Source organism: Labeo rohita, chromosome 2 (genome assembly GCF_022985175.1).
Source record: "Labeo rohita strain BAU-BD-2019 chromosome 2, IGBB_LRoh.1.0, whole genome shotgun sequence".
In the NCBI taxonomy this organism is placed as follows: domain Eukaryota; kingdom Metazoa; phylum Chordata; class Actinopteri; order Cypriniformes; family Cyprinidae; genus Labeo; species Labeo rohita.
In genome coordinates this window covers 30,769,862-30,797,716 of record NC_066870.1, presented here as the reverse complement: position 1 = coordinate 30,797,716, position 27,855 = coordinate 30,769,862, and the positions used below count along the sequence as shown (strand labels likewise).

General features: G+C 36.6%; 1 protein-coding gene and 1 pseudogene across 2 annotated transcripts; one reads left to right on the top strand and one right to left on the bottom strand.

Annotated features, from left to right (window-relative positions):
- LOC127175891 (integrin beta-1) lies at nucleotides 1-26,735 on the bottom strand. Of its 2 annotated transcripts, XM_051127211.1 has the most exons (17): nucleotides 26,391-26,735; nucleotides 16,689-16,746; nucleotides 12,728-12,813; nucleotides 10,186-10,405; nucleotides 9,882-10,052; nucleotides 9,553-9,791; nucleotides 8,244-8,399; nucleotides 8,068-8,163; nucleotides 7,848-7,937; nucleotides 6,731-6,871; nucleotides 6,347-6,549; nucleotides 6,018-6,256; nucleotides 5,308-5,530; nucleotides 5,001-5,233; nucleotides 4,753-4,919; nucleotides 3,280-3,357; nucleotides 1-1,325 (listed from the first exon to the last, which is right to left on the bottom strand). In XM_051127211.1, the coding sequence occupies exons 2-16, from the start codon at nucleotides 16,744-16,746 to the stop codon at nucleotides 3,280-3,282; spliced, it is 2,400 nt and encodes a 799-aa protein (XP_050983168.1). In that variant the 5' UTR covers nucleotides 26,391-26,735; the 3' UTR covers nucleotides 1-1,325. The 2 variants fall into 2 exon arrangements, with proteins under 2 accessions (XP_050983168.1, XP_050983175.1); XM_051127218.1 differs by lacking the exon at nucleotides 3,280-3,357 and having other exon boundaries at nucleotides 26,391-26,734.
- The window catches only part of LOC127175936 (tripartite motif-containing protein 16-like), a 424,611-nt pseudogene that overhangs the window by 179,769 nt on the left and 216,987 nt on the right, over nucleotides 1-27,855 (top strand).

Sequence of the window (27,855 nt, the reverse complement as noted above, 5' to 3'; positions counted from 1 at the left end):
TCCAGTGTTTTGGGTTGTTTATTTTAATAAATAACTCCTAGAAACAAAAGACAGTGGGCATGATGCAAAAATGAAAAAGGCACTTTAAAATGCAAAGTGTGTATGTAACATGATTAAAAGCTTTTAAACGCTTTAGAGATTAAAAAAAAAAGGTGAAAAAGGAAAAAAAAAGTAATCTTTCTTTAACACTGATCTTTACCGACAATAATCTGAGCAGTTAGCCTCATTTATGAACAATTTCGTTACAAAGGGACTAATTAAATTACAAAAACAATGTGAAGTCCACATCTGGAATAAAGTTCTTGCACAGTAGACGTAAATATTTGGCATCAGTGATAGAGAGAAATTCAGGACCTGAGTTTTCATTTCCTCATTCTTCAAACAAAACCTGAAGATCTTTTCATATGACTTTACACTTATGTTTTCAATTATTATAATAATAATAGTAATAATTAAGTTGATTGTTCCATTCACAGACGATGAAGAAAATGTCCCTCTAAGATTTTTCAAACAACTCAGATGTTGCCAAGTCCAATGCATTTAAATCACTTGACAAATGAAATTACAACAAAACTTGTACACTTTTTGTGTGACGTAATTAAAAAGATACTAAACCCATTTTAGATTCATTAACATGTCAATGTGCACAATAAAAGGCTGCTAAACCACCTGACTCGCAGACCAAAGAAAGGCGACGTGAGCACACAGATCCAGTCGCGTAGATCTAAACATTAGAATCTGGACTCGAATCGTCCAGGATTATGCAGACATAAGCGTCTACATGAAAAGCACCATGTGTACAAACAGCAGTGGTCCGCTACAGCTACCTACTATACCAGTGACAGGACACTCCATCCACAGGTTCAGAAAGTTTCCTGTACCATCATAAGACACCAACTTGACTCAAGCCAGTACTTGTGTCTTGTCTTTGTGGATATTCATTCTTCATACATACTTGACCACATCTTACCTACAAAACCCCTGTTATCGAACCCACCATGATCAGTTTAAACATTCAGAAAAACAAGGCAGATCCATGGCTAAAAATCAAGTAAAAAGTTAAGTTTATACATACTGTACAGTTCCAAAATGATGCATAGAAACACAGGTTAATAGATTATACTGAACAGTGGCAAATGCACAGGCAAAAGGTGATTCAAAAACACATAAAAAAAGAAAATAAAAGTGATCTTCAACTCTTCCGTTCCTCTTGAACTGTTCTGCATACAGTGTTGCTTAAAGATGGACACATTCATCCATTACTTGCCCTCGTACTTAGGGTTGACCACCGTTGTCACAGCACTCTTGTAAATGGGGTTCTCACCCTGGAGATTGACATGAAGAGAAAAATTAGGTCAACTTTAATGTAATTACACAATTGCCATGTTAGCTCACTTCACAGCAAATACAGGAAACAGCAAGCATTACGAAAGGCACACAATTAAACACAAAGAGTCATCTTGTATATGCATCTTGTATATGCAGGAATCTAAATACCTAAGCTTGTTACATATTGGACATTTTTTGTAATATTAATTGCACTCTTTGAATAGTTCATCCAGAAATGAAAATGTATTCATCCTCAGGCCATCGAAGATGTATATGAGTTTGCTGCTTTTTACACCACTCGCTCACCAATGGATCCTCTGCAGTGAATGGGTGCCACCAGAATGAGAGTCCAAACAGCTGATGAAAGCATCACAATAATCTACAAGTGATCCACATGACTCCAGTCCATCAATTAATGTCTTGTAAAGTGGTGTAAAAAAACGTTCATGTCTTTCTTTCTTCAGTCGTAAAGAAATTTACGACATTTCAGGATTTTTCTCCATATAATGGACTGCTATGGTGCCCCGAGTTTGAACTTCCAAAATGCAGATAAATGCAGCTTCAAACGATCCCAAATGTGGTTGTAAACGATCCCAGCTGAGGAAGAAGGGTCTTATCTAGCGAAACGATTGGTTATTTTCATTTAAAAAATACAATTTAAATACTTTTTAATCTCAAACGCTCTTGTCTTGCTCTCCCTGAACTCTGTGTATTCTGGTTCAAGACAGTTAAGGTATGTCGAAAAACTCCAATTGTATTTTCTCCCTCAACTTCAAAAATCATTTCAAAATCATCCTACATTGCTGCAGAAGTACCGACACAGTCTTTGCAAAGTGAACATGCAAAGAAGATCAAACACCCTTAACAAAAAAGGTAAAACAGCGATATAGGACGATTTTGAAGTTGAGGAAAAAAAATACCCTAACTGTCTTGAGCCAGAATACACAGAGTTCAGTGAGAGTCAGACAAGACTAGCATTTGACATTAAAAAGTATATAAATTGTATTATTTTTATAAAAATAAGTGATCGTTTTGCTAGACCCTTCTTCTTTGGCTGGGATCATTTGAAGCTGCATTTAAACTACATTTTGGAAGTTCAAACTCGGGGCGCCATACTAGTCCACTATATGGAGAAAAATCCTGAAACGTTTTCATCAAAAAACAATTTCTTTACGACTGAAGAAAGAAAGACATGAACATCTTGGATGACAAAGGGGTGAGTACATTATCTGTAAATTGTTGTTCTGGAAGTGAACTTCTCCTTTAGGGCATTTTAACTTAAACCACTGCTTCTATCCATAAACAATTGGAGAAAGTCCATTCCTTGTTATCCTTTCACATCGAAATCAACCAACATATTTATTTAGACTGTTTTTGCTTGTAAACATTGCTTGATCTGTGCATATTTCTTTTCTGATTCAGATGACTTCAAAGTAGAAACTCATTTTATGGATAGAGCACTAGCTTAAAACTTTGTTTCTTACAAACATGCTACTTTTCACTTCACAAGACATTGTGTGATGCACTGGAGTGGTGTGGATTGCTTGTGGATTACTGTGATGATTTTATCAGCTGGTTGAACTCTCATTCTGACGGCACCCATTCACTGCAATTTCTCGAAATCTGTCCTGATGAAGAAACAAACTCATCTACATCTTGGATGGCCTGAGGAGGAGTATATTTTCATTTTTAGGTGAACTATTTCTGGAGTCTGAGGTTTTGTGTTTCCCCAGATCACAAGTCATACGGGTTTGGAACGACATGCTGGTGAGTAAATGCCCTAAAAGGCATGTCCTAATAATTAGTGAATTAGATTAAATAACTGCAAATGATAATTCAGAAGCTGTCCAACATACACACTGGTCTGAGGTTGATGTTAAAGTGATAGAGAGGTAAACAGACAGAAAGAGAAAGAAAAAGCACATGCGAGCAGCAAAGCAGAGTACAGACTCAGAGGGTGACGCCCTTATTTCCATAACTTGGATTCTGGAATTTATTAATGGGGCTCTTGTATATTGGGTTGTCTTGCTAGATATGACAAGAAAAAAAAGGTTTGAAGAGAGAAAGGCAGAAAGAAAAAAAAATTATGACAGAATGAAAAAAGCAGAAATAAGGTGAAGAAAAAAAGCAGAAGAACCTGCCCAGTTCAGTACAAATGACATGACAATGCATTTAAAAACCCTCTAATCTATTCATACACACAATTTTAAAAAATATCCATCTTCACGTCTTGAAATCTTTAATGATTTTTATTAAGCAAATTCTTGAATATGAACATTGAAAACAGCCTGTTAGATCTTGTAGATTTACAGTACAATCTGTCAGAGCTTTATTTTCTGTTTGGGCCATATAAATAACAACAATTGCACCAAATTGCATAATTTTGCTCAGTTTGGACCTCTTTTATTAAAAAAAATGAAATAAAAAAAATTCTTCCTATTTTAATAAAAAAAAAAAAAAATTCTTCTTGAATGTGAACATTGAATACAGTCTGATATATCTTGTAGATTTATAGTACATTCTATCAGAACTTTATTTTACTTTTTGGCCATATAAATGGCAACATCTGCACCCAACTGTATAATTTTTCTCAGTTTGGACCTCTTTTAATAATAATAAAAAAAAACATTTTCTCTTTGAATCTGAACACTGTGAACAGTTTAAATCTATCAGAACTTTAATTTACTTTTTGGCCATTTATTTTATAAATAACATCTGCGCCAATAACAAATAACATCTGTAATTTTGCTCAGTTTGGACCTCTTTAAAATGAAAAACATTTCATTAAAATAATTCTCCTTTCAAAGTGAATGTGGCTCAAATAATATGATATATTCTTACTATATCATATTATTCGGGCCACAAAATCCTGGTGTATTGAATATGAAAAAAATAAATAAATACACATATGCAACTTTAAACTAAATTACATTTAAAACATATTCCTTAATGTAAAATGGATATATTTTTTTATTTTTATTATTTCATGTCAGGCTCTACAGGGTTAATATACAGGAAACCCAATTGATAATTCAATTCAAGGTCTAGATGAAAGACATCTAATGCAGTAATTCTCTCTGAAGCACTATGCTTTAAAAAGCCTCCTAGCCAAATGTTCTGGAGCACCAAGCCCTTCTTCTAAACTGCAATACTAGCAGTGACCAGCAGGTAGCAGCAATGAGCTCCTCTGGTGCCAGAGAGGCCACACCCCACACAATGAGGCCAGACATCCCATTACAACTAGCAGCACTGTGCTACATAGAAATGTAAAAACAACTAAATTGGAAAACATTACATTCACGTCACATAAATGTTATTTTAACGTAAATAACTTCCACTAGGCTGCTGAAGTGGCTACATATGACATGACTTGAAAAGCTTCAAACAGATTCTTCAGATGAAATGTAAATTAGAAAAACGTACCGTGTCCCACTTGGCGTTCATCTTCTCCTTCTCGAACTTGGCGAACTCTCTGCGGTCGTGAATAATCATGAGCAGCTTCCAGATGAGCAGAAGTGCTAAACCAATCAGAACGATTCCTGCGACCACACCCGCTACGATGGGGATAATATCAGGACCAGAGGGACACTCTGTGAACACAGACAAAGCATTATGAGAAACAAGTTAAATAACTAGTTAGACCGACCGGTATTATTTCATCCTCCACTTACCAAGTTCCTCCGCCACGTGAACCTCAACGGTGCTGTCGTTCTTGGTAGCGTAGGTGAAGAAGAACCAGCAGTCGTTAGCGTCACGCTCTTTGCAATGATTGATGTAGGGCTGGTCGTTGGGCTGAGGAAGTTCATCCTTCCTCTTCTTCATTATGAGATTGAAATAACTACATTGTTTCTCACACGTGTCTTTCTTGTCCCCGGTACCAAATGCTCTGCACTGGACGCAATCCCTGTTAGGAAAAACATACATTTAGTTCCGCTAGCTGAGCCAGTTGTTCAAGCAAATGCCCTGTTAATAACTCACTTGTGTTCAGTACAAACTCCAGGGCAGGTTGGGCAGATTTCACAGGTTGGACCCTGAAACTTTGAGTCGGTGCATTTACACGCGCCACACTCACAGGTGCCCCGTCCGTTACAGATCTGTTTGTTAGTGGCCAGGCAAGTGGAGGTGTCCAGAGAGCAGTCGCACGCACTGCCTGTGTAGTTAGCGTCACAGATACACTTTCGGCATTCACAACGACCATGACCTGGAAAAGGTGGAAAATGTTTGTAACTTCTCATCTGTTAAATCATGTACTGTTTCTCCACATGTGTCCCAGATCACAAAACTAGTCAGAAGGGTCCATTTTTTAACTTGAGATTTATACAGCTTTCCACTGATGTTAGGATAAGACGATATTTGGCTGAGAAACAACTATTTAAAAATCTGAAATCTGAAGAAAAAAAAAAAAAAAAAAATCAAAATATTGAGAAAATCACCTTTAAAGTTGTCCAAATGAAGTTCTTAGCAAATGCATATTACTAATCAAATCTAGTTTTGATACATTTACGGTAGGAAATTTACAAGATATCCATGGAACATGATCTTTACTTAATATCCTAATGATTTTTAAAAGCCATAAAATTTTGACCCACTCAATGTACTGTTGGCTATTGTTATAAATATACCTGTGCTACTTAAGACTGGTTTTGTGGTCCAAGGTCACATATGTGAAGACAAAAGCATATTCGTACCTCCGCAGAGCTTATTGTTGGAGCGGTCGCAATTGAAGTTGTCACATTCACAGAACTTTCCGCTGTATCTCTCCTCTGGGTTGTCTCTTTTCTTGCACTCACACGTTCCACAAACGCAGTCTCCATTGTTGCTGCAAATGTCCGTCCCGTTATCCATGCGGCAGTTTGCGTCCAGATCTTCTGTTCTCACCTCTTTTTTACTACATTCACATACCCTACCGATACGTCCCTCATTGCACCTGAAAATAAGCAGATGTTGTTAACATTACTGCTAGATGAAGGTTTTGATTTGGTCTTGTCTACAACTATGTATGAATAATTCAACTCACCTGCATGCTCCACACTCCAGAGTGCCATTGCCGTTGCTACAGTTCTGACTGTTCGAGATTCTGTGTGCATGACACTCACATTCGCAGATGAAGTTGAGAATGATCTCCACACTCTCATTGAAGCCCAGCGGCTTGATTTTTATAGTCTCTGATTTGCCATTAGACGGACAGCCTTTAGCCGTGACCGCTACCTCAAATGTTACCTGTGACACAAAGAACATGAGTCTTGATTTAATATGCTGTCTTTGTAGTTTTTAATGTAAAACTGTCTGAGCAAGGGTCCGTTATTTAGGAAATTGTATCCAATGGAAAGTACTGAACATTTGATGAAACTGTCATAGATGCAGCTGCATAGGGTTTTTAACTGAAAGATATTATTCTTACCTGATCTCCAATAGAGATATTGGAGCACTTTCTTCCATTTTCTCCTTTTTCGCTCACTCCATTCTTGCAGTGGGAGATGTAGGAGATGGAAACACCTTCAGGGAGCCTACTGTTCTCCAGAATGACCTCTGAGGACAGAGACTGAGAAAGACATATTTAGAAAGTTTATTAAAAATTGACCAAAGATTTGGGTAATTTCAGTAAGATTTTTTGGGGAAAAAAAACAATAGTAGACATAATATTAAAAAAGATTTCTACTTCAAATATTGTTATTTTGAAATTTCCATTCATCAAAGATTCCTGGAAAAATACATCATAATTTCCAGAAAAATATTAAGCAGCACAACGGTTTTCATCTGTTTATTGTTTTCAACTGTTCAACTGAATTGATAATAATAAAAAATGTTTGTTGCATATTAGAATGATTTTGGGAGCATCATGTGATAACGAATACTATGGAAGCCCATTTCCAAAACTGAATAAAAAATGTTATTGTGACTTTTTATCTCACAATTCTGACTTTTTTTCTCAGAATTGCAATATATAAACTCACAAAAACATGCAATTCTGACATTTTTTTTGCAAATGCAAGCTTATATCTCACAATTGACTTTTTTCTCTGAATTGAGAGATATAAACCTTAAAATTTTGATTTATAAAGTCCAATTTTGAGGGGAAAAAAAAAGACAACTTGCAACTGCATGTAATAAAGTCAGAACTGCAAGATATAAATTTGTAATTATGAGAAAAAGGTCATAATTGCGAGATATAAACTTCTGACTTGCAGAATTTGCAACTGTGAGTATTTCCTCACAATCCTGAGGGGAAAAAGTCAGAAACAGGCTTCCATAGAATATTGACGCTTTCAGTAGCCTGAATAAATTTACTATCACAGCAATAAATTACATTTTATAAAATATTAACAGTTATTATAAATAGTTAAGCATTTATTACTAATTTTAATAAAGTTGCTTTAATCATCTTTAACAACCCCAAACTGCATTGTCATATTTCCACATATTTTATTATGTATTTACTTAAAGAAACAAAACAACTATTAAAATCCAACTGAATGAATTTCACTAAACTAACTTCTAGCCTCTTAAGATTTACTCACATTATATGCATCAATAATGAGTTTTATCACATTGCCGGAGTCAGAGGATAGCGTTCCCACAGCTGACTTTGGAATGAGGTTTTTCAGCTCCTGCAGACAAAGATAAAAAGTTCATCTAGGTTCCCCCCCCAATGCAGTATTTTATTTCCAGAATCCAGTTACAGAATCCAACTTGCCTATTGAAGTAGAGACAAAAGATGAAAAAAAGCTGCTTTATTACCTGGTAAACAGGCTGGAACTCCTCAGTTACTGCAAAAATGGTCTGAATGTTGTTTTCACTTAATTTCTGAACAAGATGTGCGATCGAAGGATAGTCCTAAAAGGGATGGAAATAAATTAGTCACCTTCATATATACTCTGTATGCAGTAATGACTCACAGTGTTACACACACTTACATAGTAATGGCTCATGGTGTACATGTTATTCTGCAGATGGCATTTCCCGTCATTAGGAAGCACGATGCCGCCCAGTTTTCCGTCTCCGGCGAAGTGAAATCCAGCATCCGTGGAAAACACAAGCAGACGGGCATTATCCCTCCAGCCGATCTCATCCTGATTCACAATTACGAGGAAGCATTAACTTCAGTTTCAAAACCTGATAAGTCAGCAGGGTTTTGTATATACTGACCAAAATTATAAAATGCAACACTTTTGTTTTTTCCCCCATTTTTCATGAGCTGAACTCAAAGATCTAATACTTTTTCTATGTACACAAACAGGCCTTTTTCTCTCAAATATTGTTCACAAATCTGTCTAAATCTGTGTTAGTGAGCACTTCTCTTTTGTTGAGATAATCCATCCACCTCACAGGTGTGGCATGTCAAGATGCTGATTAGACAGCATGATTATTGCACAGGTGTGCCTTAGGCTGGCCACAATAAAAGGCCACTTTTTTTTTTGTTTTGGGGAGGTCCGGGGGAGTCCGAAAACCAGTCAGTATCTGGTGTGACCACCATTTGCCTCACGCAGTGCAACACATCTCCTTCGCATAGAGTTGATCGGGTTGTTGATTGTGGCCTGTGGAATGTTGGTCCACTCCTCTTCAATGGCTGTGCAGTTGGATATTGGCAGGAACTGGAACACGGTGTTGTGTACGCCGATCCAGACCATCCCAAACATGCTCAATGGGTGACATGTTCGGTGAGTATGCTGGCCATGCAAGAACTGGGATGTTTTCAGCTTCCAGTAATTGTGTACAGATCCCCAGCAACGTGGGGCCGTACATTATCATGCTGCAACATGAGGTGATGCTCATGGATGAATGGCACAACAATGGGCCTCAGGATCTCATCACGGTATCTCTGTGCATTCAAAATGCCTTCAATAAAATGCACCTGTGTTCGTTGTCCATAACATACACCTGCCCATACCATAACCCCACCGCCACCATGGGCCACTCGATCCACAACGTTGACATCAGCAGACCGCTCACCCACACGATGCCATACACGCTGTCTGCCATCTGCCCTGCACAGTGAAAACCGGGATTCACCTGTGAAGAGAACACCTCTCCAAAGTGACAGGCGCCATCGAATGTGAGCATTTGCCCACTCAAGTCTTAAATCTTTGAGTTAAAAAAAAAAAAAAAGTGGGCAAAAACAAAAGTGTTGCGTTTATTATTTTGGTCAGTGTATATTTACATTTATATATATATATATATATATATATATATATATATACATATATATACATATATATTACATACCCCACAGACAGCCACTTGCATGATAGCATCGAACCCTCCCTCTGGTGAGTCCAGGTTTCCTGAGATCTGTTGCCCGCTAACGAGGCTGTTAAACTCAGATCCATTGGAAGTCAATTTAAGCACATTTTTATAGCTGAACGGGCTTGTGCAGTTCTGGTCCGACGTACAGGGGTTTAGCAGCTTGGCTGGTGTCGTGCTGATGTATGGCATGACAGTTTTCTCCACAAAGGAGCCAAAGCCTGTAAACATTGACAAAAAAATGAAAGACATTGTAAGTAGTGCAATGCAATTATAGACAAGTCTAGCACAGATCCTTTTAGGTTCCTTACCAATTCTGAAGTCAGTTGTGATCTTTTGCATTTCAACCATGAGGTCGGTTCCCAGGTTTTTGACGTTCTCTAAATCATCTTTCATTGAGTAGCTGAGGTCCATCAGGTAGTAGAGATCAACAGGATAACCCTCAGCCCTCCTGAATGTCAGATTGAATGTCTGAGCTTCACCTGGGTTAGAATAAGAGATCATGGATTCAGACTTAAGCTTTACAGGAGAGTGAGAGTGACTATTTTTAGAAGGAGACATTTCTAGAAGAAGGCATTTCTATATTCCTAGAGTTGAGGAGGAAGTAAGCAGTACCTGATCGGAGGTCTAGAGTGAGTTTCTGTGGTTGAATCTGGGTGATCTGTTCTGGCTTCAGTTTTGCTCCATCCTTTGAGCGGTCTGTTAAAGATCGGTTTTCGTTGACGCTAACAGTTCCTCGAGGATTTTCTATGTTGGCTTTAGAACAGCCCTTCTTAATCAGAGCTTCAATCTCATCACAACGTGTGGACTTCTGTTCACCTTGTTTTAGAAAGTCCTGCAGAAAAAGACAGAGGAGTGAAAGGAAAGAGATAAAAAAAAAAAAAGACTATTAACACTCCAACAAAAATAGCACCAGTTGGAACACAGCATTAGTAATACTTAATCTTACAAAAGATAGAGCAGTTTTAAAGGGCATTTATAGAAAATTGTGTTCTTTTGGGACAATATACACTACCAGTCAAAAGTTTTTGAACAGTAAGATTTTTAACATTTTCGTAACAAAGTCTCTCTTCTGCTCACCAAGTCTGCATTTATTTGATCCAAAGTACAGTAAAAGCAGTAATATTCAGCAATATTTTTACTATTTAAAATAATTGTTTTCTATTTGAATATATTTTAAAATGTAATTTATTCCGGTGATCAAATCTAAAATTTTAACATCATTACTCCAGACTTCAGTGTCACATGATCCTTCAGAAACCAGTCTAATATGCTGATTTGCTGTTCAAGAAACACTTTTATTTCTATTATTATCAATATTTAAAACAGTTGAGTACATTTTTCAGGATTCTTTGATGAATAGATCCAAAGATCAGCATTTATCTGAAATAAAAAGCTTTTTTTAACATTACATACTATCCACCTTATTTTCCCATAAGAGTGGGTGCAGCCATTTGTAGATTTTTCGTGTCTGGCTTCCGGTCTCATCCACTTCCAGCTATTTTTAGCTGCACAAAAAGCTCGTTTGGCTGCTTGATATTGCAAACTGGTGTGTCGTACCATATTATTTTAATGTATTATCTTAATTATGAACACACTGGTTTGTAGTGCAAACATTCTTACCATTTACTGCACTTCGATATTCTTCTCGTTATTTCCCTATGGCGAATTATGAACCGGATGTCTAACACATTACCAGAAAACAGCTTACCTCCACATTGAAAAATAAGGTGGGTACCATCCTTTTTTTTTTTCCCCTTCGGTGAAGAAATTGTATAAAATGATACTTTTTTGGAAAGGATGCTTTTAATTGATCCAAAATGATGATAAAGACATTTATAATGTTACAAAAGATTTCTAAAACTTTATATGCATCAAAGAAACCTGAAAAAACCTACTCGGCTGTTTACAACATAATAAAAATAAATCTTTTTTGAGCAGCAAAATATTAGAATATTAGAATGATTTCTGAAGGATCATGTGACTGGAGTAATGATGCTAGAAATTCAGCTTTGAAATCACAGGAACAAATTACATTTTAAAATATATTCAAATGGAATGCAGTTATTTTAAATAGTAAAAATATTTTTAAAAATGTACTGTTTTTGCTGTACTTTGGATCAAATAAATGCAGGCTTGGTGAGCAGAAGAAACTTATTTAAAAAAACATTAAAAATCTTACTGTTCAAAAATTTTTGACTGCTAAATAGCTATCTAGAGCATGGATATTCAAATTAAGTTTTTCCAATAGGTAAGTTCACAAAGTTCCTCCTTGTAAAACACTGTCAAAATCAATCAAAAAAATTCCCTAAAACAGAGAGAAAATGTGATTTGCATTAAGTAAACCTGAGCGACCGGGAAAATCTGAAACAAATATTTATTTTGGATTTTTGGTTTAAAAAAATTAAAATAAAAACAAGTTAAACTAACATTTCTCCATGTGATTAAACCATGTATATAGTATAAAAATAAGATTATCTAATATAATAATATTTTATTATATTTAAAACGTGATAAAATAAAGTTAAAAAATAATAATGATAATAAAATGCCATCAGTCAGACAGACAAATAGCCCCACCCGAAACTCACACCATTGGTTAAGCCAATATTGCTGTGTTGGGCTAGCTGGGATGAGGATGTGCAGTGTGCCTGTTGAAACAATTAAGAGGGGGCACATTCCCAAAAGAGCTCAAGCCCCCCGTCCTGCATTACATGTAGCTCAGTGATAGTACACTTCCTGCTTTCTTTAATGCGGTCTAAGATTGGTGCTTCCTGTCCTGCCATAATCTGCTCCACATGGCAAGAAGAGACATGATCACACAGGACACTGACTCATGAACACTGAGGGGTACGATGTGCTCAAGTTCCACTGAAATGACTCAAGGAACTGTGGGTAATAATCAACTACAGGCAAATAAAGGTGGGACAGGTGGTGATGTCACTTCAAAACACTAGTTCCTCTGGATACATCGCTCTCCCAAAAACAAGTTTTTTTGCAGACAAAATTGTTTGGAGAATCACAGGATGTCCTCTACAGACTTAGATAAACAAATAATCTGACTACAGGAAATAGTTTCCTGCATAACATTTTTCCCTAAATGCATATTGTTGCACAAGCAGCCATTTCCGTCTATAATGGCTTCGTCTGAACTCACCTCGTCTGTGCACCAGCCACACTTTTCTCCGGCCTGAATGCATTCTCCACAGGACTGGGCCGAGGCCTTGGTGCATTCGTTACCATCTGCACACACAACAAAAACAGCCATCATTCTCAAATCCCTCCCACCACTAACCCAGGAAATATAAATCAAAGAGCATTTAATAACTAACGCTGTGGGCAGCCATATGCAATATGATTCTCTCTCATGAGACTGTCATTCTAAAATAGATGCAGAATGCATGTGCTGTAGGGAGGTCATGTGAATTGTATTAATGATGGCGTCCTTATTGCCTTCTCTAAAGACTTAATGCAAACCATGAGGCAAGCACATCCAAAATAAACTGAACCGGACTGTGGGACATCACTAGAAGATTTCTATGGCATTCCCATTATTCGGCTTTAATGCTGTGAAATTTTTCTTTTGGTTCTTTTCTTAGATTCCACACGGCTGCCATATCTGAGATATTCCTGGAATGAACAACGTTGCAAATGACTAACAGATGATCTGGACAGTACTGCAAGGATTTTATCAGGCTCTAGTCTGGTGTGTGTTCAGAGTGGAAAAATATCACTAAACCACACAAACCTGCACGGTTCCCACACCCACCTTTTTTGACAGCAAATTGCCATCACAGTTTCGTTTTTAATAGTAAAGGGAAATGCTGTAACAGACTAGTTGACTAGTCTAAAAGTAAGACACACTCAAAAGACAGTCAAAAAAGTGGTGTGTATATGCGATACATCTGAAATGCTTAAAGGGGTAGTTCACCCAAAAATAAAAATTCAGTCATTAATAACTCACTCTCATGTTGTTCCAAACCCATAAGACCTTTGTTCATCTTTGGAACCCAAATTAAGATATTTTCGATGAAACCTTGAGAGCTTTATGACCCTGCATAGATAGCAAAGGCACTACCACGCTGAAGGTCCATAAAGGTAGTAATGACATCATTTAAATAATAGGAGAAGAATTGTTGAATGAAGTCATTATTTTTGCTTTCTTTGTGCACAAACAGTATTCTTGTAGCTTCATAAAATTACGATTGAACGACTGATGTCACATGGACTATTTTAATGATCCTTGCGATCTTTCTGGACCTTGACCGTGGTAGTACACTTGATGTCTATGTAGGGTCAGAAAGCCCTCGGATTTCATCAAATATATCTTAATTTGTGCTTTGAAGATGAACATAGGTTTATGTAGCGTATTATTTATTCTACTGTAGTTTTTTGTCTTATTGCTTGTAATTAGTTTCTTATACTTATTTAAATCGCTGACTATTTGCTTGTCTTCAATGAGCTTGCTTTTTTAAGGCTTGTATTGTTTGTTTTTTTTGGTTGTTGTTGTTGTTTTTGTGATACTGACAGTGGTGACAAGAATTATGACATTTCTATGATATTAAAGCAATAAGCCCCAAGAAGCCATGGTTAACACTGAAAAAGAAAAAAAAAAAAAAAAAAAAATCAAGGACCAGAACTATTAGTTTTACTGTATAACAAAACTTTTGATATCATACAGAACTACCGTTCAAAAGTTTGGGGGTCAGTACATTTTTATTGTTTCTTTTTTTTTTTTTAAGAAATGAATACTTTTATTCACCAAGGATGTATTAAGTTAATAAATAAAAGTTTATTAAAAGTTAATAATAAATAATTTACACTGTTATAAAATATTTATATTTTGAATAAACACTGTACTTTTTAAACTTGTTATTCATGAAAGAATCCTGAAAGAAAAAAAAAAAAAAAAAAAAAAAAAAAAGTCACAGGTTCCAAAAAATATTTGGCAGCATAACTGTTGATATTATCCAACATTGATCATTCTAATAATAAATCCGCATATTAGAATGGTTTCTGAAGGATCATGTGACACTTAAGACTGGAGTAACAGCTGATAAAAATTCAGCTTTTCATCACAAGAATAAATTCTATTTTAAAGTATGTTAAAATAAAAAAAACATTATTTTATATTGTAAAAACATTTTGCAATATTACTGGGTTTTTTTCTATATTTTTAATCAAATAAATGCAGCCTTGATGAGCATAAGAGACTTCTTTAAAGACTATTACAAGTCTTACTGACCCCAAACTTTTGATATATATATATATATATATATATATATATATATATATATATATATATGTGCCCCTGGACCACAAAACCAGTCTTATGTTGCACGGGTATATTTGTAGCAATAGCCAAAAATACATTGGATGGGTCAAATTTATTGATTTTTCTTTTATGCCAAAAATCATTAGGATATTAAGTAAAGCTCACGTTCCATGAAGATAATTTGTAAATTTCCTACTGTAATTATACCAGAATGTAATTTTTGATTAGTAATATGCATTGCTATGAACTTCAATTGGACAACTTTAAAGGGGATTTTCTCAATATTTTATTTTTTTTTTTGCCCCCTCAGATTCCAGATTTTCAAATAGTTGTGTCTCGGCCAAATATTGTCCCATCCTAACAAACCGTACATCAACGGAAAGCTTATTTATTCAACTTTCAGATTATGTAAAAATCTCAATTTCGAAAGTGTACACTTATGACTGGTTTTGTGGTCCAAGGTCACATATATCGTTACGGTTAAGTAAAATTACTCATATTGTGATATAAGATTTTGGTCATATCGCTCATGCCTTTTCCCATTCATTTAGAATGTTTCCCCCTTTCACACCTTGTTCATCTTCCTAGCGAACATTACCCATTAACCCATGCAAGGTCTGATGTGAAATTGGTCTGAAGTGGTTTTGTTTTCCACTCCGGAAATCAACTTTTCAAAGTAACTTATTATATTTAAAACGTAACATTCGACTAGTCAACTACTATTTCCACACATCCTTAGTTTAGTTTTTTTTTTTTTATTTTACAAACATTGCTTAAAAAGGAGTGGTTATCAGATTAAAGGCACAATATGTATGATTGTTTTTATTAAAATATCCAAAAAACACTAGAACAGTGTTATATATTTTGCTGACTTGTGTACTTACATTATCCCAAATGTTTCCAAGAATGTTTAAATCTAGAGAAGAAAGCAATTTAAACTAGTGTAATGGACCATGTCCTTGCGTCGCCTGCCAATGGTGTCATACACCCTCAATTTTCTGGTTTAATTTTGCAGAAAACATGGAAACAATCCCAAAGACATTTTAATATGTTATGCATTTCATTAGACAGGTGACCGCACAGAGTAGCATTATAACAGAACTTTTAACACACTCAAATGTATCTAGTATAATAAAACAGCGCTATTTTACCTCATATATGCATGACCGGAAAGGGCGGAAGAACTTGACTGTGGCATATTAAAAGCTCTGCTCCGCTCCAGTGGTGTTGTTTCGCTTCCACGACTTTTAGCCCCACCCTGCTTCCTACTACAGTGCAGTGACCTTAATAAGTTTTTAATACATTAGCTCATCCATGGACATTATGTCTGCCCACGGATTGCATCAGCTGTGGGGATGAAAACTACAACTCCCATGATTCCACACACAATCATGGCATCACCAAACTAGTCTTTGATTCTTTGTTTGTTTTGAATATGTGCCCTCTAGTGGCAAAAACATACATATTGTGCCTTTAAATATTTTTAAACTGAGCAATAAAAAAAAAAAAAAATACATATATTTACTACAGCAAAAAAAAAAGTTTTTTGGACAAGCTTTTAGCACTGATGAAGGCCTGTGTTCTGCGTTGGCAAAATAAAATTACTTTAACTCCATCTTATGGTTGTTCTGACCGCTTGACCTCACAAGTAATTGTTGGTACTGTGCAAAAATAACGGTTCCTTTTTTCCCCCATTCACCATGTTGGTCGTGTAAGGTTGCACCAGAACAATTACAAAACATATTTGGTTGATAAGTAGATTCAAAATGTACAAAAGAAGCATTTTCACTAGACTTTTGAATCCCACTATACATTTGAAACTGTCAAAATCTGAAGTTTTTACCTATTTGTGCCCTGCTGAGTCCCAGAAGAACTGAAATCAGTAGCAGCCTCACGTCCATCTGAAAACAACAGGAGAACAGGGGTCAAAATAATGCAGGAAAACATACTCATCTCAAAACAACACTCAAAATCAGTTTTCATTGTATTTTCATTCTACTTCTGACTGGTCTTCTCTCGTAATTGTTGCCATTTGTTATGTTATAAATGAAACACACACACACACAAACAGAATTTATTAAATATGAAGAATTTTTGACAAACCAATAGCAGTGAAAAACACTAACACTTAGAGGAAGGGGTGTGTACACGTATGTGTTTATGACTTCACAATGTGTAGGCAGAGTGTTAGAAGGTCACTTCCTGTTTCTCCTAGCACAAATGCATGATCACAGTAAAACATTCCAACAGACACAGATGATTCTTCATTTAGCAGACCTAATGTGACTACTACAGTGACAGTTTCACAACACTAACCTGAGGTTAACGTCTGACAACCATATACTGTGAAGTCGAACATTACAGAGCAAGTAAAGGCCTATTTGTTATTACTACAGTCAGCAAAGAGACAAACACATGGCAGCTCTACTTTGTGCAAGTCAGACGAGTATGCACAGACATCCAGAGAAAGACTCTGCTCCCATATTTGGTAAGACGATGGATCTGCTCTTCCCAAGAACACCTCGCTGATGAAACAAAGAGTAGGAGGGCCTTGTGCCTCAATCTATCTAGTGTACAGACACCAGTGCCAAACACTGCTGATTTGGCCTTATTAGGAATGTCAGCGAGTGCAAACACACAATGCCGTTACTTAGCGTCCAAAAAAACACTTCACTCACAGACGAGCTACTTTTCACAACCCAGCATGAGAAATACACACACAGCAGACGCAAATCCAGCTAAACTCCAGCTGTTCTGAAGCAGAAGATACATGTGGTGTAAATTATATTAACACAAACTCATATTTCTTTGTTCAAAGCACAGACGTGTGTTGTTGAGACTGGACGGGTGAGAGAACTGTAGTAGACTCAACCGTTACTCTATCTACACAAACACACACATGCAACTCAGACCTGTGAAAACTTCAAGATAAGCAAACAGTGCTTCTTTCAGAACACTGCTGCCGTTCATTTAGACCATACATGTGTGTGCTGTGAAAGAGAGAGAGACAATTTGAGAGAGTGATTTGTCTTGGCATACGGGTTTAATTTTATCTATATTTATCCTTTTGGCACTTTTTAAAGTCTGAAAAATGGCCCATTTTACATACAAATGTACTTTACGTATTAATTTGTCACATTTAACCCCTATTTGGAATTCCGTACTGCATTGTGTTTAGGGTTAAAGCAAATGTGCATAAACTTGCAATAAACTCACTAGGGCCAAATTTTGGATGACTAAATCAAAAAGTAGGTCAGAACACTTAAATCAAAACAGAATATGAACTAGTGCCTGTGATTGTTAAGCTGCAAAAATACAATTTAAATATGAATTATCCATGTTCTGTGTGTCTCTGTGTGAATGAATGGCGCAGACGCGCAGTTGTTCACAAGTACTACACACTAGAGCTGAAGATCTTTGCCCGAACCCGATGAAACCCGACGGGTTCGGTCGGGCTCGGGCTTAATTTATGTCATTTTACACGGGCTCGGGCCGGGTTCGGGCTTGAGCTCCGGCTTGCGCGGTAAATAAGCGGTCATGTGATGCGTTTTGATTAGCGCGAGAAAGATGCGAAAATTGATGCTGAGGAGGTGAAACGGAGGCTTGCCTCTGGTGATTACGTTTTGACAAAATTAGCCAGATCAGTACTATGCATCCTGGCCTGTCACAGCAGCAGTGAAAGGGTGTTCAGTGCTGTTGCATGCACCATCAGTGAGCGCAGGACTGCACTGAAACTATAGTGGATTCAATCATTTTCTTCCACAAAAAGATGTAGCCTAATCTTGGTGAGTAAAGGTTTTTCAAATATAACTAAATATAAATTGAGTCTTAAATGCATAATGTAGACAGAGTATATAGGCTAATGTTTCCATTATTATTTTATTACATTTCAGATGCTATTCACCGTCGCGTTGAGGCCGGATTGTGGAGAGAAGTGGCGAAGCAAATCCCACGGAGCCTTTATCTTAATTTCGTTATTGCCAAATACCCATCTTAATTTAGAACTTATCTTAATTTGATTTGTTAAGAAAGAGTCATTTTTATTGGCGCGTTGGCCTATTTATAGGCTAAGATGTTACTATGTTACAGAGGACTTATTTTATTTCTTTGTTCCAACTTCCAAGTGGCCTATAGCCTACGTTAGTCATTAATAAATTGTTAAAAAATATATAAATGACTCATTCTTGACAAAAGCCAAAAGAGCTGTGTGCTTGCACACATTTGAATAATGTCGGGCTGTAAACGGGTTCGGGCTTTTAAAAAGCTGCCAATCAAAATATACTTGTCGGGCTCGGGCCGAATTCTGTCGGGCCTAACTTTTAAGGCCCGATTACAGCTCTACTACACGCATACTAAAGTGCGCGTGATGCTTGTGGTGTTTTCAGCCTCTGCCGCCCCCAATATATGAGTACATGAACACACAAACAATCTCTAGATCTGCTCTGAGAGTCACTTCATGAGCATTTTACTATTTCTTTTGAGAAAATCTATTGTCATATCATACACAATCAGAAACTTAAAGGTCTTCACAGCAACCCGTCAAAAAAAAGAGTCTGGTTTTAATTTAAGAAACTGTGACAAACATGTTAATTAATTTAATGACAGTACTACTACTAACAATTAATTAAAGGTGATTTTGATTATTAATGAATAATTAATTATTACTGAATGAAACAGTTAAAATTAAGGGAAACAGAATTTGGTAAAAATGAAACTAAATTAAAAAAATTTGCTGTTAAATTTTGTAAGTTTTATGATTTCAATTAACTGGACATGCTGTTTGATTAATATTTTTAAAATGTAACCATTAAAATAGAAAAAAAAATTAAAAAAAAAAAAAAACGGAATCCAGAAAAAATGAAAAAAAAAAAAAAAAAAAAAAAAAAAAAAAACTGAATTTGAAAAAAAAAAAAAAAAAAACCCTGCTGAAAACCATAGCTCATAGATCCATAGGTCATAGCTGGTTTTACCAGGCTCGTTTTAAAAGGGTTTTGACCACTTCTTAAGCTGGTCAGGCTGGACGACCAGCTGACTGATCAGCTAAAACCAGCTTGGCCAAGCTGGGAGACCAGCTACTTCCAGCTAAGTTCCAGGTATTGTATTGATTTGTCACATTTCATTTGTAACTCAAGGTTGCTAATGTAAGTTTGAAAACACAGGTTGCAAGCAAGCTGCTATAAAAAGACTACAAAAGTTGTCTGATTCATTAAAAAGCATGCAAACTCGCATCAGATTCACAGTTACAGCAGATGTTAGCAACTTCAAAAAAGAAAAAAAAATCATGTGTGAGCTATTATAGTGCATCACTCAGAAATTAAAAAATGCTTATTGTCTTTGTTTTAAGGACTATAAAATCAACATTTCTCTAAAGCACACAATATTGGCATTGAAACTAGAACAGAGAGATAAAAGAGAACAGATGCAGGACAAAACACATCTTAATACACTTATTTTTGTTCTATACACATGTGAATGTAAATGCGAGTAAAGTAATTAATTATCTCAAACCCAGTTGTGCAGTTTCAGATCAGAACGTAAAACTGACTATCACTTTAAGTGTTCAAGGACACACTTTAGTCCAGGCTGCTGACTCAGACATGGGAAGTTCCAATCTGAACACATCATTGGTGTGTCAGGGCATGTTTTCCGGGTTATTCCTTCAGTGTGATCCACAAAAAATTCAAATCAAAACTAAATCCCATAGGATTGCTTAAAAAAGTCTGACTGAGCCCAAATCTCTGCAATGTAGTGTATGTTTACATCAACCAAGCAGCTTTCAACCACAACCGCTAACACAATTGCTGATAAACTAAAGTATTCAAAGAAAGATGTCATCATAGTAACAGTAACATGCAGAAAATCCCTGACCCTTTTGTATCTCAATCCAGTGACATCATAGTAGTCTAAGTTTCAAATATAAGCTCGTCAAAGTGACCTCACTGGTCATTTATTTGACAGTTTTACAAATAGAAGTCTTGAACTGTCTCACTGACACAGAGGCAGATTAAGCTGCGAGACAGCTGGATCTTCAGCCTGCCTTTTCATTCTCAGTCGTACTGTGTAACACTATCTTCAGAAAGACTATGTGTGTGGGAGAGACAGAGAGCTTCTCAATTCCGCCTTGTCTGCTTTCCCCAAGGCTGTGCTGTGTGTCAAGGCCTTGAAAATGCAGCCCTGAGGTCTGGGTGTGTATCTAGATGTAAATCTAATGTGTGTGTGTCTGTGTGTGTATGTGAGAACACTCCTTCAGCTGCCGGGAGCTTCTTTGATTCTTAATGTTCCAAAGTCCCGCCCACAATAAACAGACACCAATTAAATCACAGCACTACCAGTTCCATGCCTTCAGGCGACGCATTCTTTTGGAAATGTTATGTTGATCAGATAAAATTACAAGTTTGCATTAACAGTCATTCAATGAAATCTTTTTGATTTATGTGAGTGAAGCTGTAAGTGTGGTATCATTCATGCATCTTTCATTCAATAGCACAAACATTTAATATAAGTGACCATGGACCACAAAACCAGTCATAAGGGTCAATTTTTTAAAATTGAGATGTATACAACATCTTAAAGCTGATTAAATAAGCTTTCCATTGATGTATGGTTTGTTAGGATAGGACAAGGTTTGGCAAAGATACTATTTGAAAGTCTGGTATCTAAGGGTGAAAATCTAAATATTGAGAAAAATCGCCAAAAAATGCAATGCATATTACTAATCAAAAAATTAAGTTTTGATATATTTACAGTAAGAAATTTACAAATATCTTCATGGAACATGATCTTTACTTAATATCCTAATGATTTTTGGCATTAAAGAAAAATCCCATACTATTGCTACAAATATACCCATTCTACTTATGACTGGTTTTGTGGTCCAAGGTCACATACTTCAGTCAGTGTAAATATTTTTCCATTTAAAAACAAAGCAACTCATTTAGTAACCACACATTTCATTTCAGACTTGTCAGATTCCAACCTGTAACTCATCTTCTAGACTATTAAGTAAAAGAACCAGAGACATTTCAGGAGTGAGACTATACTAGTCGCATTGAATGTTTTTGATTCACTAAAAAAAACCAGCTCATGAGTCACTTTTAATATAGACTGCAAGCACCACTAATACAAACACAAAGCTTCAACTCTGCATCTTCGCTTCATGGTGCTTTTAAACTGGAATTCTTAAATGGCTGTTCTCAGTTATCCACTACCTGCTGATTTAAGTAACTGTCAAGACAAACATGCACGCAGAGTGGCCATTAACCCCTCCACAGCAGGGCGGCCATTTCCTTAATTAAACTGCCTCACCCTGCCAACCCCCCTCCATCACACACATTGCTAAGTGATGGGCGATTATTTACCACAGACGGTGACCGACAGACACAGACTGGGGAAACTCCACCTCCAGAAGAGACAAAGACGTCCTGATATATTAAAGGTACAGTATCAGTTTTAAAAATACTATAAATACATCAGTTTAAAAAAGACTAAGCATTATCAATTTGAGCAGCCAGACATGGCAACTTCTAAATCAACCAATGGTGTGAGTCTGGGACGGGACCTTTTCTTTTGTAAGCAGTGTTTTCTAAACCCTATGTCTTTCTTTTTTCAGTCGCAAATAAATTAAGGTTTTTGAGGAAAACATTCCAGGATTTTTCTCCAAATAGTGGTCTTCAATGGTGGGCAATAGTTTGAAGGTCCATATTCAGCTTTAAAGGGCTCTACACGATCACAGCCGAGGAATAAGTGTCTTATCTAGTAAAACGATCTGTCATTTTCTAAAGAAAAAACCCCAAATATTAATTTGAATACTTTTTAACCACAAATCCTTATCTTGAACTAGCTCTTGCATAATCACGTTGGAAAGGTCATGCGTGGTTAGTTATTCGCCTGTGCGCTTCGGTTCAGAACTCATTGTTTTACCTTTGTGTAAAGGGCATAGACAAGACCCTTATTTCTCAGTTGGGATTGTGTAGAGAACTGCAATTTGGACCTTCAACCCATTGGCTCCCATTGAAGTCCACTAGATGGAATGTTTTCCTCAAAAAACGTATTTTTTTGCATATGAAAAAGAAAGACATGCACATCTTGGATGAAAAAGGGGTGAGTAAATTATCAGGAAATTTTTATTCCAGCTTCTAAAACAAATTTAAAATAAAAACCTTCAGCCTCTTGCTAGCCAGGCTTTCTCGAACCAAATTCAATGTCTGTCTTGACCATTTTATTAAATGAATCTAGCTATTTTTAAATTTCTATTCAAGACTACAGAAATAACCAACTTTAGCCGTGAACTACATTGTAATCCAATTTGCTCCTCCTCACAGTAAACTCTGGCTATTACAGCAAACAAAGTCTCTTTTGGTCTCTTTTAGCACTTTTAGAAGAGTCTAGCTCTGGAGCCTTCAGATTATAATGCCCAATTTGTTTTCAATGCCCTGCCCCCATTCCGTCTCATTGTTAATGTGTCATAACATGGGGGACGACAGGAAATGAGTCAAAGGGCCAGTCTGCACAGCATTCATATCGGAATCAAACAACCAACACATTATGGCTGTATCTCTCACTCACCTTTACAGCCCACACTGAGCTTATCAGTCATATTTACGAGGTTACATGACACCCTGCTTGAACAGACGCTTAGCGTAACAGCCGACCCACAACACCTACAAATGCAAGTAGCGACTGATAATTTCTTCCATGTTATAACATACATCCAAGTGTAACAGAAGAGTGAAAAAGAAAATAATGTATAGCGGGAATAAGCCTTTATGGATTGGTTGTTACCTAGAGGCATTACATCATAGCACTACAAAAACTGGGGCAGATGAATGGCTTAAGCAGACTAAATGATTAGAGAATTTATGCATGTGTCACCAGGAAGAAGTGTGTCATTTTAACTGGAATATCCAGAGGTTAAAAAAAACACTATACAAGGAATAGTTCACAATAAAATCCAATTCATACATTTAGAAATTAGACTTTAACATCTTTTTTTTGTCAATACATATGTCACTCATCACAAGGAATGAGCTGCTAAAATCATTTCAATCAATCTTTTTCAATCCGCATCACAGTCATTAAAGTTTCATGGCCTGAACACAGACTTTTTATCCTGTTGCCCTTACATGTTCAGATCCAACCACTTTATCTTTCGTGGCAAGTTAATAACAGAGAATTACACAGACACAAACGTGCGCACACATGCACACACAGACACACAGGAGGAGCCACAGTCTGCCATTTGTTTCTCTTTTTATATGACAGCAAACAGCTTTGTTTCAGTCAGGGATAGGAGCTTCACCTCCAGTGGATGGAGAAAAAAAATACCCACACCTCTTTGCAGTTAAAATTCACTCTTTGCAAAAAAAGAGAGTGAGATATTTCAAAGAAAAGAACTGCAAAACAAATATTTATACTGTTCTTTATTCTAAAAGACAACAGAAAACAAGAGAGTCTATCCATGGTTAAAAAAAAAATCCATGACTCTTCTAGTCATTTGTACTGAGTTTTTTTAAATCCTGGTATAAAGTTGGTATTCTTTCCAAAATAAATAAATTATTTAAAATGTATTATATTTTTTGAAGAGAATTTTAGCTTTTAGCTAAAAAAAACAAAAACAACAACTGATATTTCAGCCTCAACCAAAATAACACCGCTACCACGGTCACTGTAAACCATAATGAATATGGACCTTTCTTTAAACAGTGTACAAGCAGCTTTGATTGTGTTCTTTTTGTGGTGGCTGACACCAAGTTCCTATTTTTATTGTAGCAACAGCAGCTGTAGTAACAATGGCAGGGACTATGGTTACCACGGTATTTTTATAAGAGTAGGTTCTGTCAGGATAAGAGACAAACAATAAACTTCATATTACGACACTATACCAGTTTAAAAAAAAAAAAAAAAAAAAATCAGTCTGCATACAGAGGTCTTTTTTACGACGCATTATTAATCGACCATATTGACGGCACTAAACGTAAACAATGTCACTGAACCAACCAAAACTTGCATATTTGGCTGATTATTGCTGCTGGAAATGGTCAATTACTGTCACATTTTGGACTGCACTAATCAGTTGGATCTGGAAAAAAAACAAACAAACAAAAAAAAACATTTGGAGTACTATAGACTGCTAAAAGTTATAACAAATCAAGGAGAAGAGTGCAAAAACTGTCTAAGGAACAAAAGGCGTTTGTGGTTGGCCAAACAGAACAGGTAGGTGAAATATTAGGTTAATATCTTACGTAATACCGCTTGTACGTATCTTTACCACCTAATAACTTTAGTTTGTCAAAACATTGCACCCTTTCCTGCTTACTAAGTTCTTCTCTATATGATTTAGCAGCTTCCACATGTTTTTCCCCATGGTTTAGACAGCATAAATTAGCAGAACAACATATTCAGTAGTACATTAACCGTGCAATCCATGCTGTTGTTTACATCCCGGTATTGCCAACATGGCCGTGCATCCGGGTAACTGAACAAATCATGATGTAAGTGCAATCCCTTTGTTTAATATTGTAGGAAAGTGCTCTTTTGCTATTTCAAGTCAGCCAAGATTAATTAACAAGCAAAAGAATTCAACGAAAATATGGGTCACGTGATATTGCCCAGATGACACGCTCAGTATATTAAAGCAGCTTTTATTAGGCTGATATGACTGGAAGGTTTATGATGTTTGTGCACGTCTAGAATCACTATTGTTTTATTGTATAACGTAAACTTTATGATGAGGAAAAATTACTGAGTGCACCTTTAAGACATCCGGCAAAAAAATACAACAACATTCTTCCACAGGATCACGTGATCTGAATATTAGGATGTGGAGAGTTTTAATGCAGATCCACTGCGGGATGCTTCCTTGTAAAATTGGGCCGTAAACACTTCACAGCGCTGTCCATGTCTAATGCCATGGTTTCATTTCTCCTTACACATCACAATGCAAAAGCAGGATGCCTTTAATCACATAAAACTTAGTCATATTTTGTCTTGGCGCTGTAACAATGGCAAACTTCTCCCAGATGATGCACTTAGAGGCACAATTTATGACTCTTAAGTGTGTTCGTATCATTTAAATCACTATGGTCTAATGTGTTCAGCATGTCTCAAACAGGATCATGACTCACGCAAAAAAAACGGCTACATCATTTCGACTTCCAGGGAGGCATATTTACACAAGTGACTACCAAATAAAGCATTGTTCAACCCCCACAGCCCCACCGGGACTCTTTCTCAGGCCTGGAGTGGATGACTTACAACAGATGTTGGGGGACACATAAGACGCGACAAATAGATCCAAGATAACAAACGTCTGTGAAAGACATAGCCTGAGGGGACACTGTTCGCGTATGATCTGTGAATCACGTTTGGGGCAGATCCACGACTATCCTTTGAAGTGCAATGGATGGGACATCTCCACCCAAAGTTTTTAACCCAAGATCACTCTCCAGATCAAACCACTTTCTGGCTTACTCTTAGAAGTAACACATTTAACAAACAGTTCTGAAACTGAAGTTTCTTAAAAAAGTGATATATTGATGTTTCTTACCTTAACACGTTTCCCCGGCGATGTATCAACCTATCAGGCGGTCTTTTAACACCACATTTGCTATGGGAATAAACCTCCGGCAGCGTTTGGTCCAACAGTCCAGTTGCTCGTCCCTGTCTGTGGAGTCTTTGTTTCCGTGGGCTACTTTGAATCAACAGCTGGTTGTAAACTACTAAAACACGAGATTCTCTTGCCTACAACTAACAACTGGGCAGATATAAATGACTAAGTGTGGGCAGAGAGTACAGCTCGCCCTTTCACGTCTCGGCGTGTCCTCGGGCCGGATTGTTAATGCGTGTATATCTGTGGTCGGCGGACTGTGAGATGGGGTTGCAGTGGCAAGCCTCTCCCTTCCTCCGCCCACAGGAAATAATGCTAACTAACACCCCATCCACACTGCGAACAAACTAGTGGTTGGGATTCTGATTCAATTGACTCGTTTAAGTGATTCGCTTCATTCGAATCATTTCACAAAAAGATTAATTCAGCGACTTTTTACTCAAGTGGCTGCTGTTTTGTGTATTATGAGCGAGTCATTGCATCAGCCCCTAAGCAAATAAATAAACTATAAAGAGTATTTAAACGCTTTTCCAAGAAATTACAACAAACAGCTAGCAAACATATATGCAATATATATATAAATTTTGGAATAGTGGACGAACATCGCTGTCTAGTCTCCACCTTTTTCTTTAAGGAGTAAGCCGAAATAACGAGAAGAATCACGTGCAGTAAATTGTAAAACTGTTTGCACTACAACCAGTGTGTTCATAATTAATTCAAATCATATGGTAAGACACACCAATTCGCAACATCAAGGAGCAAAACGAGCTTTTTAGTACAGCTAGCTGGACGCCAATGAGACCGGAAGCCAGACCCATAAAATTTACAAATGGCCGCGCCCACTTATACAGGAAGAAAGAGTTGGAGATTAAAAAAACAGTATTATTACGCAAACTAGGCGAGTCATTTATGTTATGAGCGAGTCATTGCATCCCTGAGTCGACTGAAATAAGTCTATTTGTGTGTCTATACAATCTCCTTATGTAAGGATCATGAGCATTTCCCCACAATTATATACGATAAATCCATAGTTAAATCGATAACTAAAATAGCAGCCTGATTTAAATTACGTTTTACATAATTTTAATTGTGTTTGTTTTTCTTCTTGCATAAATCCCTGTTTTTTTTATTTGGAATCGTCTTATTTATTAATTTGCTCGTTCTTGGGCTGTATTAATTATTTACCAGTTTTCTATTTAGTTGAGGTTTTAAGTTGAGACTGAACAAATATTGGACTCAAAATATGGATTTGAACGATAATGATTTGTTCATTTCAAAGATTCGTTCAAGAACACAAAGACAAATGAAGCCACGAGTTAACGCATGCTCATTTAGTCTCAGATCATGTACTCTTTCATTTATGAACAATATAAAAACTACCGGATGTGAAACGCCTTCGTGTGAT

Coding starts and splice junctions, on each gene's coding strand:
- LOC127175891 (XM_051127211.1), bottom strand. CDS start 16,746: ATGGACGTGAGGCTGCTACTGATTTCAGTTCTTCTGGGACTCAGCAGG. Junction 10,406..12,727: donor GTGGCTGGTGCACAGACGAG/GTGAGTTCAGAC, acceptor CTTTTTCTGCAG/GACTTTCTAAAACAAGGTGA. Junction 8,164..8,243: donor ACACCATGAGCCATTACTAT/GTAAGTGTGTGT, acceptor CATCCCTTTTAG/GACTATCCTTCGATCGCACA.